General features: G+C 41.3%; 1 protein-coding gene and 1 long non-coding RNA gene across 2 annotated transcripts in view; one reads left to right on the top strand and one right to left on the bottom strand.

Moving 5' to 3' along the window:
• The window catches only part of LOC124162673 (4-coumarate--CoA ligase-like 5), a 58,415-nt gene that overhangs the window by 17,115 nt on the left and 26,353 nt on the right, over positions 1-14,947 (bottom strand). The window contains exons 9-11 of the mRNA XM_046539275.1: positions 13,306-13,352; positions 11,450-11,557; positions 10,805-10,930 (exon numbers count right to left, since the gene is read on the bottom strand). Of these exons, the coding sequence (XP_046395231.1) occupies positions 10,805-10,930; positions 11,450-11,557; positions 13,306-13,352 (281 nt within the window). The remainder of the gene's footprint in view (positions 1-10,804; positions 10,931-11,449; positions 11,558-13,305; positions 13,353-14,947) is intronic.
• On the top strand, positions 496-4,875 carry LOC124162675. The gene is made up of 2 exons (XR_006865645.1): positions 496-858; positions 3,970-4,875. It is a non-coding gene; the product is annotated as an uncharacterized LOC124162675 (long non-coding RNA).

Here is a 14,947-nt window from a genome sequence, read left to right as displayed (position 1 = left end):
GTTCAGCCGCGTCCGTCGACCGAATCAGTATTCGTGTGCCCCCATTCTGGCCCGAGGATCCCGCGGTATGGTTCGCGCAAGTGGAAGGGCAATTTCACCTTAACGGCATCACCCAGGATGCCACTAAATTTTACTACGTTATGTCACAATTGGACCATAAATATGCCGCGGAAGTGAGTGACATAATTACTTCCCCTCCCGCCCAAGACAAATACGTTCGCCTAAAAGAGGAACTTATCAGGCGCTTGACGGCATCGCAGGAGCAGCGCATCCGACAGCTCCTGGAGCATGAAGAGATGGGAGATCGAAAGCCGTCTCAATTTTTGCGCCACCTTCGCAACCTCGCAGGCGGCGTCGTTCCGGACGCTTTTCTTCGCACCCTTTGGGTCAATCGCCTTCCCGCCAACATGCACGCCATTTTGTCCGTACAGAGCGGAGCGGACCTAGACTCGCTTTCCGCCTTGGCGGATAAGGTGCACGAGGTGACCCCTCAGAGTAAGGATAGGGAGAGAGATTTTTGGTTTCTGCGCATGCGGACAACATTGAAAGAGCCGTGGTGGGGGTAGGTCACGTGTCATCGGGGCTTTTTGCTGGAATCTCCTATTTAAATGCATGGGATTTCTGTACGAGGTATGCTATTTTGCAGTGAATTCGGCATAAATATTTTTATGTAGAAGATTCTAGTGCCCTCACGTTGAAGAAGAGATATTGTTCTTATCACGGAAGAATCTTTGGGCCGATACATCGCCTATTTTGTGCCTTAATTAGCTTCAAATATACCGGTAAGATGGTTATGTATTGCTGCGCTTGGAATTGTACGGAATCGTACGTGAAAGGAGGAAAAATTACTTTCCACTCGTAAGTATTTCTTTTTTATGTGTACCATGTGTTTTATTTCTATCCGCTAGAAGTACCCTGCTACAAATATGTTTAAGTATAGTGTTTAGCTACGTTGGTGATGAGATCACATGGTTAACAACGTAAATGTGTGCTTCTGTCCACATCCTTGGTTGCTGATTTTTAAAGCGATTCCACCACTGTTATAAGTCACATACTTTTTAATTGGTAAATATAATTAATGGCTCGTGTTAAAAATGCGTACTCGCTGAACGATGAAATGCGGTAAGTTCTTTCTGTCTAAGAAAATCTTCACGTTGTCGGGAAATCAAATTGTGTGATTGCTTATTTTTGATATGCTTCTATTAGTGCTGGGTATTGAAGGATGCTCAAGACATTTGCTATGAAGCTGCATTATTATATTGTTCCTGTGACTTTCTTCTGAGTGCTTATTTCTGATAAGCTTCTATTAGTGCTGAGTATTGGGGGATGCTCAAGACATTTGCTATGAAGCTGCATTATTATATTGTTCCTGTGACTTTCTTCTGAGTGCTTATTTTTGATATGCTTATATTAGTGCTGAGTATTGGGGGATGCTCAAGACATTTGCTTATTTTTGATATGCTTCTATTAGTGCTGGGTATTGAAGGATGCTAAATACATTTGCTTATTTTTTATATCCTTCTATTAGTGCTGGGTATTGAAGGATGCTCAAGACATTTGCTTTGAAGCTGCATTATTATATTGTACCTGTGACTTTCTTCTGAGTGCTTCTTTCTGATAAGCTTCTATTAGTGCTGGGTATTGAAGGATGCTAAATACATTTGCTTATTTTTGATATCCTTCTATTAGTGCTGGGTATTGAAGGATGCTCAAGACATTTGCTTTGAAGCTGCATTATTATATTGTTCCTGTGACTTTCTTCTGAGTGCTTATTTTTAATATGCTTCTATTAGTGCTGGGTATTAGTGAATACTCATGACATTTGCTTTGAAGATTCAGGGATTTATAAGTGCTTGTGAAAGTTATTTTGAGTTCTCTCAGATGCTCTTTCGCTTCTTTTTTTCCTGAGTGTTGGGGGTTGCTAATGATTTTTGCTTTGAATTTTCATGATTGTGCTAATTGTTTTGAGTGCTCATAGACACTTTTTAATATCCAACCTGAAGTGCCTGCTCCTTTCTCTTCAAGCTTCTTTTAGCGCTGAGTATTGGGGCATGCTCATGGTGTTTGCTTTGAAGCTTCATGATTTTATTTGTGTATATTAATCTTTTTTGAGTGCTCATAGATGCTCTTTTGCTTCTTTTTTTTCTTAGTATTGGGGAAGCTCATGGCATTTGCTTTGAAGCTGCATTATTATATTGTTCCTGTGACTTTCTTATGAGTACTTAATTTTGATATGCTTCTATTAGTGCTGGGTTTTGAAGGATGCTCAAGACAGAAGAAGCTCTATCAATTTGTGCTCATGCTCTTGTTTTTGAGTGCTAACAGACAATTATACATTTGTATGTCCTTCCTGAAGCACCTTCTATTTTCAAAATGCTTCATTTAGTGCTGATTGTTTGGGGCATCCTCATCTGCTTATGCCTATGTTTTTAATTGTTAATAGACATCCTCTCTCTTTAATATTCACGTTAAAGTGCCCATTCATATTTATACACCCTTCTTTTGTGATGAGCATTTGAGGTAACTCATGACATTGGATTGGAAGCTTCCTTATTATGTCTTGCTTCTGGATTTGTTTTCAAGTACTAATGGACATTGTCTCTCATAAATATCCATTCTTTATTGCTTGTTTCTATTTTTAATGTGCTACTTTTACTGCTGATCATGGGAGGTTGCTCATGACATTTTCTTTGAAGCTGCCGGAATTATTTTATGCTTGTTACTTTTTTATAGTGCTGAAAGACATTCTTTTAATGTCCATTCTGTATTCCTGCTTCTATTTTCAACATTCTTCTTTTGTGCGGAGTATTGGGGATACTCATGACATTTGCTGAAGCTGATGGATTAATTAGTGCTTTTGACCTTGTTTTCGAGTACTGGAAGACACTTTTATGTATCCATCCTGGAGTGCATGCTTATATTTTCAACATGCTTCTTTTTGTGCTGAGCATAGGGGGATAGCCAAGACATTTGCTTTGAAGAGACTTGATTATTTTGTGCTTATGCCCTTCTTTTTGACTGCTGAGAGAGACACTTAAAGATCCATCCTCAAGTTCCTTCTTCTATTTTGAATATGCTTAATTTAGTTCTGATTATTGTGGATGAAAAATCCATCCAGAAGTTCATCTTCTATTTTAACCATGCTTCTTGTAGTGCTGAGTAGTTGGGGTGCTCATTACTTTGGCTTTAACGTTGCCTTATTATATCTTGCTAGTGGATTTTTTTCGAGTGCTGATAGAAATTTTCTCTTAAATATCCATCCTGAAGTGCTTGTTTATATGTTTAATATACTTCTTTAACTGCTGAGTATTGGGGGATGCTCATGACATTTGCTTTGAAGCTGCATAATTCTATTGACCTTGTGACTTAATTTTGAGTGCTTATTTTAAATATGCTTCTGTACCATGGTGCTGAGCACTGGGGGATGCTCATGAAATTTGCTTTGAAGCTGCATCATTATATTGTTCTTGTGCCTTTGTTTTTGAGTGCTTATTTTTAATATGCTTCTTTTAGTGCTGACTATTAGAGGATTATCATGACAATTGCTTGAAGCTGCTCGTTTAATTTGTGTTTAGCCCTAGTTCTTGAGTGCAAAGAGACACTTTTTTAATGATCCATTCTTAAGGGCCTGCTTCTATTTTAAATATGCTTTATGAGGGCCTGTGAATATTGTTTTGAAATCTCATAGACACACTTATGCTTCTTTCAGTGCTGGTTATTGGTTGATGCTCATGATATTTGCTTTGAAGCTTCATGATTTTATAAGTGTGTTTAAATATTGTTTTGAATGCTCATAGAAACAGTTACATATCCAACCTGAAGTGCCTACTTCCATATTTCTTTCACTTCTTTTGTGCTGACAGGCTTTTGGGATGATCATAACACTTGATTTTAAAGTGCCTTTTAGTATTGTTATTGAGCTTAATGTTTTCAGTCCTCATGTATTCAATCCCTTTCCTTATATTGCAGTATTCCGGTGAGGATTATTTCTGTGGACAATGACTGGTAACGGATTTTATTTGGTGTTTTTATTGTTTTATGATTATATATCAAGTATCATTTTTTGTTAACCTTACTTTTCCTATTTTCATTGAACCTTTTTTGGTACATTATTCTTCTGCAATACCTTCCCTACAAGGTATATTATCGCAGACAATTATTTATTCGCTTACTGCATAATTTCTTTCAAATATCAGTATATTGTCTCGACTTACTTAGTACTCACCAGTTATGTTTTTCCTCGCTATGACTCATCATTTTAATTTCCATGCTGTTATTTTTTTAGTCTCGTTCTGTGGCAATTCGATTTCATTATATTCTAACGACCTAAGTCATGGATTTTTAGTGTTGTTAATTTGTGACGGTAGCTTTCAAAGTTGTTTTATTTGTCATCATAGCTTAAAATTATCATAGTCATTTTGCCTTTTTTGAGTTTAACTTCTGAGGACATTAACATGACTTGCCTAATAATAAATTATGCCGTCAAGATTAGAATCATACAGTTTATTGCATTTTTACCTTAGTTGCTTATGTTAGGTCCTTCATGTAGTTGCTTACATACCTATTTGGTTTGATATTAATAATTTTCATAAACATGCCATGAATCATAATGGCTTTAAACAATAAAACATTCAGCATCATACTCTATAACTCTTTTAACATAATCTTTATATGATTATCCATGATGAACTTCTTTTAATATTTCAATTTTTTTGCTTTCAGGGCTGCAGTCAATGAAGTTATGAAGTTGAAATTCTACTTCAGTGAATGAATTACTTTGGAGCTTCTGTGGCTGTCACAAATGTTCATAGCTTGCTTAATGTTTTATATTCTGATGATTGGTTGTTATTTAATAAATGATTTAATGAGTTTTAATTTGTGTTCTCTTTCAAAATAATGCCTCCCTTAATTAACTTAACAAGGTTTTTGTGCATGGTTAATTGCACTTTCCCTGCAATGTTTCCTTAGTTATTTGATTTCTGAATTCATCTAAATCAGTCTGCTTGACCTTTTTCCTATTAATTTTTACTGATGCAAAAATTATTTTCTCTCTCTTTAATGTAATTAATTTGTCATTAATAATTTTTATTAAAAATTTTCTGGTCCTTAAACGGCTGAATACCTTAAGTTGAGTGTAGCATTTTTCGGATAGGGTTAATCTTGTGTCAAATGTTAAATACCTTTTATTTCATTTCAACCTTACATCTTTAAAACTATACCAGCTTCTTAAGACCGTGATGATATTTTCGAAGTTCCTTAAATTGCAATTATAAATATCTCTCAGTGGATGAGTTGTCCAATCGTACGTCGACTTCATTGCTGTAATATTGGTAATATTTATTTCCATTTGGGAAGAAATCCTTCAGCAAGCATGCTAATGATAAGGATCTTACGTTGAAAACACGTTGGACACAGTAATATATTAACCCTACATTCATTTAAAATATCGTAGAGCTAACTTCTCGTCATATTTTAATTTCAAATCGTGTGCATATTCGTACGTAGTAGTGTTATAAGTAGCTCAAGCGTATTCAAATTTCCCGCACTTTTCCCCGGAGTCACGTGGTTTCAATCTTGTCCTCACATCCCGGCTACTGCGCAGCTATAATAAGCGCTCTTCATATATTTCCTCTGAGGGTGACCCCCCACCCCCAAGTGGCCAGCGCAACCGCCCCCGCCGATAACGACGCCCTCCTCCAGCGGGTAGAGGAACTAACCAAACAAGTCGCTGCCCTGATGACGCAGATGACAAACATGGCCACCGCCGTCACAGCGCAAATCTCCGGTCCTACGGATAACCGGTCCCGCCCGAGGTCCCGCAGCCATTCCCGGGGGAACCCTCGCCGCCGCTCCCGTCATAGGGAGTCGGACATGTGCTGGTACCACTATACCTTCGGAGAGAAGGCTCACCGCTGCGAATCCCCGTGTTCTTACACGGCGGCGGGAAACCTATAGGGCCGTCGGTGAACGCGGCCACCGACTACCGCCCGAATGTCAGCCGCCTTTTTGTCACAGACGCGAGCACTAAGCGGCAATTCCTTGTAGACACGGGTTCGGACCTCTGTGTATACCCTCGCGCTCTAGTGAGAGGCCCCCGTACGAAGTCCACTTATGAACTTTTCGCTGCGAACGAAAGTGTCATCCCGACGTATGGAGCGCTGGAATTATGTATAAACCTTGGCCTCCGGCGGGACTTCAATTGGCGCTTTGTGGTGGCGGACGTGTCCAAACCCATCATTGGTGCGGATTTTCTCCGTTTTTACGGACTGCTAGTGGACATGAGGAACCAACGCCTCATCGACGGCACCACCCACCTTAAAGCGAGCGGTAAAGCCGTGCGGGAACCGTTCCCACACGTCAAAGCGGTAAGCAGCGACAACAAATTTCACCGCATTCTCGCTTGTTTCCCGGATATTACGCGCCCAGCTGGTGCCCCTAGAGATCCCCTACATTCTACCGTGCACTACATTCGCACCACAGCCGGACCACCCACTTCTTGCCGACCGCGAAGACTCGCACCGGATCATCAGCGTGTCGCTAAGCGGGTGTTTGATGACATGTTGCGCGCTGGTACGGCGCGCCCGTCCGAGAGTTGTTGGTCATCCCCCCTCCACCTAGTCCCGAAGAAGGGGGATGAGTGGAGGCCCTGCGGTGATTATCGGGCTCTCAACGCCCGGACGATACCTGACCAATATCCAGTTCCGCATATTGCAGACTTTGCCCACAACCTCCGCGGAAACCGCGTGTTTTCCACCGTTGACCTTGTGCGCGCGTACAACCAGATCCCCATCAACCCAGATGACATCCCGAAAACAGCCATCACAACACCTTTCGGCTTGTTCGAATTCCCGTACATGACGTTTGGACTACGAAATGCCGCTCAGACATTCCAACGCTTCATGGACGAGGTCCTCCGGGGGTTAGAGTTTTGCTTCGTGTACATCGACGACATCCTGGTTGCATCGGAATCCGCAGAGGAGCACGAAGATCACCTCCGACAGCTATGCGCCCGATTGTGTAAGTACGGGATAGTCATCAACCCATCTAAGTGCGTCTTTGGGCAGCCGGAGGTGGATTTCCTCGGTTATCGTGTGTCTGGCAGTGGTTACACGCCTTTACCGGAAAAGGTGGACGCGATAACGGGTTTTGGCTTGCCAGAAACGGTGGAGCATTTAAGAAAGTTTCTGGGCATGGTGAACTTTTACCGCCGTTTCATACCAGGCGCGGCTAAATTTCAGGCGCCTTTAAGTGAAGTGCTACGCGGGGGGGCTAAGGGGAAGGACCGCATTTCGTGGACACCGGGGTTACGGAAAGCGTTTGACGCCTGCAAAGACAGTTTAGCAAATGCAGCCCTCCTCGCACACCCGGACGTGACTCTACCATTAGCCCTTTTCACGGATGCCTCGGATTTTGCAATTGGAGCAGCCCTCCAACAGAAGACCCCTTTAGGTTGGCAACCTTTAGCATTCTTTTCCCGTAAGCTGACCAAGCCGCAACAAAATTATAGCCCTTACGACCGGGAGCTCTTGGCCATTTACGAATCTGTGCGCCATTTCCGGCACATGGTCGAAGGCCGCGAATTCAGTGTATTCACTGACCACAAGCCCCTCATTTTTGCCTTTCGGCAGAAGAATGATAAAACATCGCCAAGACAGTGCCGTCATCTGACATACATCGCTCAGTTCACCGTAGACGTACGCCATTTAGCTGGAAAGGACAATTTAGTGGCCGACACTCTCTCTCGGATCGAGGAGATCACCGCCGCCGTCAGTCACGATGAACTCGCTGTAGCGCAGGAGGGTGACAGCGAACTCGCCGAGCTGCTCCGCTCAAATTCCTCCTCGCTCGTCCTGCGACAAGTATTACTCCCGGACAGTGAAGTGGCCCTGTACTGTGACGTTTCTACTTCGAAAGCCCGCCCCTTTGTGCCCTCCCAGTTACGCCGACGAGTCTTCCTCTCCCTTCACGGCTTGTCCCATCCGGGTGGAAAGGCGTCCTCGCGCCTGGTCGGGTCCCGTTACGTGTGGCCCTTCATGAGGAAGGATTGCATTTCTTGGGCAAGAGAGTGCCTCCCCTGTCAGCGCGCGAAGATAACACGCCATGTGCAGTCCCCTATTAGTACATTTCCAACACCCTCCCACCGCTTCGAGCACGTCCACATGGATATTGTGGGCCCATTACCGCACTCCCGGGGCTGTAGGTTCTGCCTCACTGTCATCGACCGTTACACCCGATGGCCGGAAGCCATCCCCATAGCAAACATCACGGCGGAGACGGTGGCCCAAGCCTTCTTTCGCGAGTGGATCGCTCGTTTTGGCGTCCCACAGCGCATTACCACCGACCAGGGTCGCCAATTCGAGAGCCAGCTCTTCCAACAACTGGCAGATCTCTCCGGAGCCGTACACCTGCGGACGACGGCTTACCACCCGGCCTCAAATGGTTTTGTGGAACGCCTCCATCGGCAGCTGAAAGCCGCCATCCGCAGTCATGAGACTGAGGGTTGGGTGGATATTCTTCCGACCATCCTCCTCGGCCTCCGCTCCGCCTGGAAGGAGGACCTGCAGACCACATCAGCAGAGTTGGTATATGGAGAGCCGCTTCGCCTACCAGGAGATTTCCTTTCCCCCACCGAGAGCCACACCATAGACGACCAAACCAACTATGTGGTCCAGCTGCGGCAGCATATGCAAAGCCTTCGTCCCCAACCTGCTTCGCGCCATGGAGCACGATCAACATTTGTATTTAAATCCTTGTTCTCTTCTCCCTTTGTTTTTGTTAGGTGTGATCTCACACGCGGAGCATTACAGCAGCCATATGAGGGCCCCTTTGAAGTCCTTCGGAGGCATGACAAATTTTTCACCCTGAGGATCCGTGGGCGAGAGGCCAATGTTTCAATTGACCGCCTTAAGCCCGCTTTCATCGCCTCCGATGACCCAACAGTGGCCACACCAGCTGCACCAGCAAGTACCATCCTGCGGCCACCACGACCTGAGACACCATTGATACCTCCACAGGGGGTCATAGCGTCAGGGGGACCACAGGGGGAACCCCTCAGAGTGCCCACAGCACCCGAAAAGGAAGGGCAGACGACCCGATCGGGAAGAAGAGTGCACTTTCCTGAGCACCTCCGGGATTTTTTGCCTTAAATTGTCTCTCTCAGTGGGTTAATTTTGTTTGCATTTAAATTTTCTTTTTTTTTTCTCTTTCTTTTGTCATGCCAGATTGCCTCTGTCACTAGGAAGGGGGTGGTGTGGCGCCCCTGTGCGAGTCTCCAGCAAGTAATTTAAGGGCTCGCCGATAGAGGGATGAGGAGCGCCACGCCAGGGGCGCGAGAAAGTACAGTCAGTTCTACAGAGAGAGAGGACTGGTGATAAGGACTTACGCGCGTGTCGGCTGAGTGTCAGTGCTTCATAACTAACAGTGTCACAGTGTATTGTAAAATATATTTTCTTTTCTTGGAGCCAATAAACTCCCTTTACATTAATGCGTGTCCGGAATATGTTTACACCTTAATCCCCGGTACATCGGGCTTACATGAGTTAATTTTTATAATTTAAAGAAAATAGTTAATGTTAAAATAAAATGAATATTGACAATTGTGTGATAAGTTAATTATCAGCATCTAAGAGTGACATTGCATGAGGAGTGCAGTAGCACTCCTGGCAATTTTTGCAAGAGATAGGAGGAGCACGATAGCGCTCCCCGGCACTCTAAGGGTTAAGGTAGTAAATTTTCTTTTTGTAAATTTTCTAAACAATTAATTAAATTGCCAAACTTAACCCTTGTTCATAGCAACCCATTTTCATTATGATACTGAGGTGGGTGGAAGAATAGAAAGAGTACATGATTGTAGCTAATATGGTGAAAGATGAAAGGAAGTTGTTCAAAGACAATCAGAGAAAGCACACTAGGCTGCTGAAGTCTGGGGTGCAGCTAGGAATTAAGGCCAGGGGGGTTTTAGGCACTAATACTGGTGGGCCTTGGTGGTATAGGATACCCACTTTCTGAGGGGTATTTTATTGATACTTACTCTGGTCTATAAGAAATATGAATCCAATAAAGTAAAATGGATTAAACTTAAAGTATTTTATAATAATAATAATAGACAAAAAGTTTAAATAGTTATGACATTAAATAATAGTATCCTATTAAATTACATACCTCAGATAAAATTTAATTAAGATCACATAATTTCATAAAAAATATTTCTCTGAGCTTTGGGGGGTTTTACCCCCCAAAACCCCAACCCTCGTTGTGCCACTAGCTGAAGTACACATAGTACATATTAATACATGAAGTTATGATGGATGAGAGAATTTCAGATGGTTTGGAAGGTGATAACTCTAGCTAAAATCCTCTGAGTATGAAAAAAGGATTTATGGACGACCTTGTAATGGTAAGAGGACAGGCAAGTTATTTCGATAAAAATTATATGGTTAATCAAATTGAATCAAGGATGCCCACAATGTCTGTTAAAAAAATTAAGTATGCTCTGAAAATTTAGAACATATAGTCAATTTTTATAATGGTAAAAAATATTTCATATCATATCAGGTATTGGTGATTACTTTTTATTGTAATGAGTGAGAAACAAGGAACTTTCTTTTAAGATTCAGTCCGGACCCCCCGGACATCCGCCCCAGTTATGCCACTGTTCTGGGCCTGCAGAGTATGTATTTAGGCAAATATTATGATATTCATAGTTCATACAAACATACAAACTAAGGGATTGGACTTTCATACAAAATCAAACAACATTGACAATTCCAAATTAATCAAAAATCTTATTTGTTTCTTTCCTTACCTGATGCATATAGTATTTAAATATCAGATTGCTCCGCTCAACAATATATAAATTGTCGGACTCGTCAAAAAATCCATGATCCCCTGTGTCATACCATCCATCAGCATCTACTACAGAGGTATTTTCCTGGAAAAAAATAAATCAAATGACATCAGTTGAACTTTGTTTCAACCTGTACAAATCCCATTGAGATCTTTGCTACCTCTTAACTTATATGTATTTCAAAGTTGAATTTTTTTCCATTGTTTTACTGAGATTGGTCATAACTGGTTACTGGTTATAACTCAGTTGGTAAAGTTGCCCCATTTCCAGGGAATATTTGCCAACTATGTTTGTTCCTAATTTTTTTAACGCATAAACTTTTACTTAGGCTGTCATTTTTTCACACATATGGAAAGTAGAAACCAAGACTAATTATTTATAATGGTTTCAAATCATTATTATACCTTAATTTACACGAAAGCAGTTGAAAAAGAAAAAAGTGGCAAAATTGTCTGGTTTACTGCAGGTCTTTATGAAGTCTTCATCAATATTTTATAAAATAGTACAATTCCATTCAATTTATTCAGTCACCATAAGCATATGAATTATGCATGGATTTGGCCAAGCATAATACATATGTAGTCAGCAACTTTGATTGCTCACCTTCTCACCTTCATGGCTCATGTATCCTTTCATTATGAAAGGGCATCTGAGGAAGAGCCTTCCGATAGAACCTCTCTTCAGAGCATGGCCAGTATCTACATCTACTATCTGAAATGGAAGAATGCACATCAACAATCATGTTCATGCTATAATAGATTGCTTTTTTCAAAACTTGATTCACTGATTTTTTTTGTTTTTTAGGTTTTCTCAGTCAATTAGATGTAGAACTTTCATTCATATCTTGTGCTATAGTGGCATAACAAGGAATATGCTTTGGATGAATTGGGGGGCACATGGGGTGACCTGCCCCCCAGGCAACAATCTGGAAAAAAATTTTCTGGGAAAATAGGGTGGTTTCCTATTACATATTTTTTTATTGCCTAAATCGAAAGGTTATTATTCCTGGAGTATGTATTTCATGCTTTTAGATTTTAAATGACGGTATCTATTTTTCGTGATTAAACGAAAAGTGAAAATTTTCAAGCGTACGAGAACGTGATGGCTAAGTATGAATGCTGGGAAAATCCCGTGTGACGTCATTCTGGTTCCTGCTGTCGCAAAGAGAGGAGACCTTGGAGTGAGGATGTGTGCGCCACTGAGATGCAGGCTGCTAGCAGGTAGCAGAGTACCCTGCTAGCAGGTAGAGCCTGGCTTAAATAAGGATTACTAATACCTTATCAAACGAAGGAAACTTTCCGACCATGGGCAGTTTTAATAGGTGATTATTAAAACATGTTTCCCTGAGCTCTGTGCCTCATGCATGCATTGGTAATCTCAGACGGTGCAAAACTCCTGACTACTCGTATAGAATCTAGGTCCCTGTGAAGTCACGTGGAGCGGAATCGCATCGGTGCCAATCTGGCCTTTTTCAATGCTGTTAAAATTGACCATTCCCATTCATCTGAACTGGGATTTCTAACACCAAATACATAATTAGTATATTACGAATACACTAATGGTGGGTAGCGAATCACAATCAATGCCTTTCGTTTTCTTTGATGAAGGAAACTAACCTATTGTTGAAAAATGGCATGCCTGGACATAAATTACGTATTTATATATGTACATCTATTTTACAGAATTTTGGCTCTTAAAATTTGTATTTCACTCGTGATTATGCGGAATAGCATCACAACATGATTTATATGTCCAAACTAGACAATAGTTTTAATATTTTTTTCATTTCTCTGAGGCTTTGGGGGGAATCTATCCCCCTCATCCACCCTTATTATAGTTATGCCAATGATTGGAGCTATTGAATGGTCTTTCCTGACAATGATCCCAGAATGAGGAGTGATGGTTGTGCCAAATTATGCAAAAGTTAGCCCAGAAATGATTGAGAGTCCTGATTTACTAAAAATGTATGAGAGCATAAGACAGTGGTAACTTCCACCTGTCATCCCCAGTGGCGTAGCCAGGAATTTTGTTCAGGAGGGATCCAAAACCAGGAGGGAAAATTAAAAAAACAGGTACTGAGGGTTTTAGACTAATTTTAACACTTTTTTATATTAGAAAAACTTCATTTTTCAAAGAATTCTATTGTAAATTCATGTTTTGTCAATACAGCAGACTCCAGAATATCTGGCTGCGGTTTACCCGGGTTCCGGTTCTACTACTCTACTCTATTTGGTTTTCTTTTGTGATGCAAAGTGTGTTTATATATATTTCAGGGGAGGTCTGGAGCCTCCCCCCCCCCCTTGCTACACCACTGGTGGTCCCTTGGTATCAGCATTTATTTTCATCAATTTTTGGAAACTTGACGAGTTAATGTTATTTTCAAGGGCTAATTGATGTATCAGTTCACTCAGAAGATTTTTTATCAATCGATGCAATGATCAGTTATACAAAATACTAACCTTTCCTTCAGCTTGAGGGAAGAGCACTCCTGTTGTCACATGTATCCCTGAAAGAAGCAAAAGAAAATGTCTTGATAAAAAATATCAAAAGATTATATTTATGTATTCTTCAAATGCATTGAAAACATTTTATTTTACATCTCTATGATGAAGTGTTTTTAATGCTCATTATAATTAAATTATTATATAATTTTTAACTTTCATATTTCTACTTCATCAATGTTGGCCTACCGATGCAAAATATTTTATGAAAATAATAAATTGGTCTGTTGCAATCACAATGATAGCTTTCCCGCTTATAAGCTATTTTTTTCCAAAAGTTTACTGCAACTTCCAACCCATACTTAAATTGCTACAACATGCCCATTTATTGTTAACGGAATCGAGTACGCAGGACAGGCCCGCAGGGTTACAACCTAAGTGCTGGGTCTGTAAGTCCGAGACATTTCTCCTGCACACCTCTTGAGGGGGAGGACAGAGGAAGGAAAAAGGAACCAGAGGTCAGAAACAGGGGCACAGTTAGGAATTGGGGCTAGGAGGGGTTTTAAGAGCCAGTGGCTCAGCGAGAGGTTTTTTGGGGGATAAAACCCTCCCCAGAGCTTGGAGAGATTTTTAAGTTTAATTCATTTTACTTAATGGATTAGTATTACATATAGAATAGTGTTAGGATTAATCAAACATCTCTCATAAAGCAGTAAAACTGGTCATTTTGAACCATTAATCTTAAAATTTTCTGGAGGAGGGCCCCTGCAACTCCCACTTACCCTGGTGAGTATGCAATACTCTCACACCCCAAAGTATTAGTTGTGCCTAAAACCCCCCTTGGCCTTAATTCTTAGCTGCCCCCCTGTTAGGCACAACTACTATTGGGGTGCTTGGGGGTATGGAATACCCGTCAGGATAAGTGGGAGGTACAGGGGCCCTCTCCAGAAAAATTTTAGGATAAATGGTACAAAAAATGGTGAGTTTTACAGCTTTCTGAGGGACATTTTATAAATCCTTACACTATTCTATAAGTAATATTAATGCAATTGAGAAAAATGGATTTAACTTATAAATTTCTCTGAAGTCTCTGAAGTTTTACTGTTGTGACTCTGGTCAACGTGACCAGGGTTTTTCATACTTAGCAGGGAATAATATCCGTTCTTGTGTAATGAGACAGCAGTTTTCAAGTGCATCATGTCCTTTTACTAGACCGGGAGAGAGCAAGTGATGAAAACAGGTGCTTACAAGACAAGCCACTCAAGGCGCTAGCGTACGTGGCGGTAAGCATAAAACACATGCAAACATGCAACATTTATCCCCCACAACCCCCCCTCGCGGCACTACTGGTCAGAAATATGAGAAATGGTGGATAAAAATTTTTTTTAACACTATCTTAATTCAGCTTTTTCAGACAATGGTAACTTTTAAATTTAACTAGTTACTGTTACTGACAAGAGAAAGCCTTCAAGTGTCACCACCAGATCTTGTTCAATTTTTTTCTTGGTAATAGGGAATGGATACCCATGAGGTTTAGTTTTGGTTTCAGCGGCCAACACTCAATAATTTTCAGGACGTTACAAAGGAAAGTATATACAAGAAAGATACCTAAATTTATGCAATCCACAGCACAACAATACACTGTCATTGCTCTTCATCC

The sequence above is a fragment of the Ischnura elegans genome, chromosome 7, assembly GCF_921293095.1.
Source record: "Ischnura elegans chromosome 7, ioIscEleg1.1, whole genome shotgun sequence".
Classification (NCBI taxonomy): Eukaryota; Metazoa; Arthropoda; class Insecta; order Odonata; family Coenagrionidae; genus Ischnura; species Ischnura elegans.
Note: the sequence above shows the minus strand (reverse complement) of the source record. Positions and strands in the feature narration are given on the sequence as shown.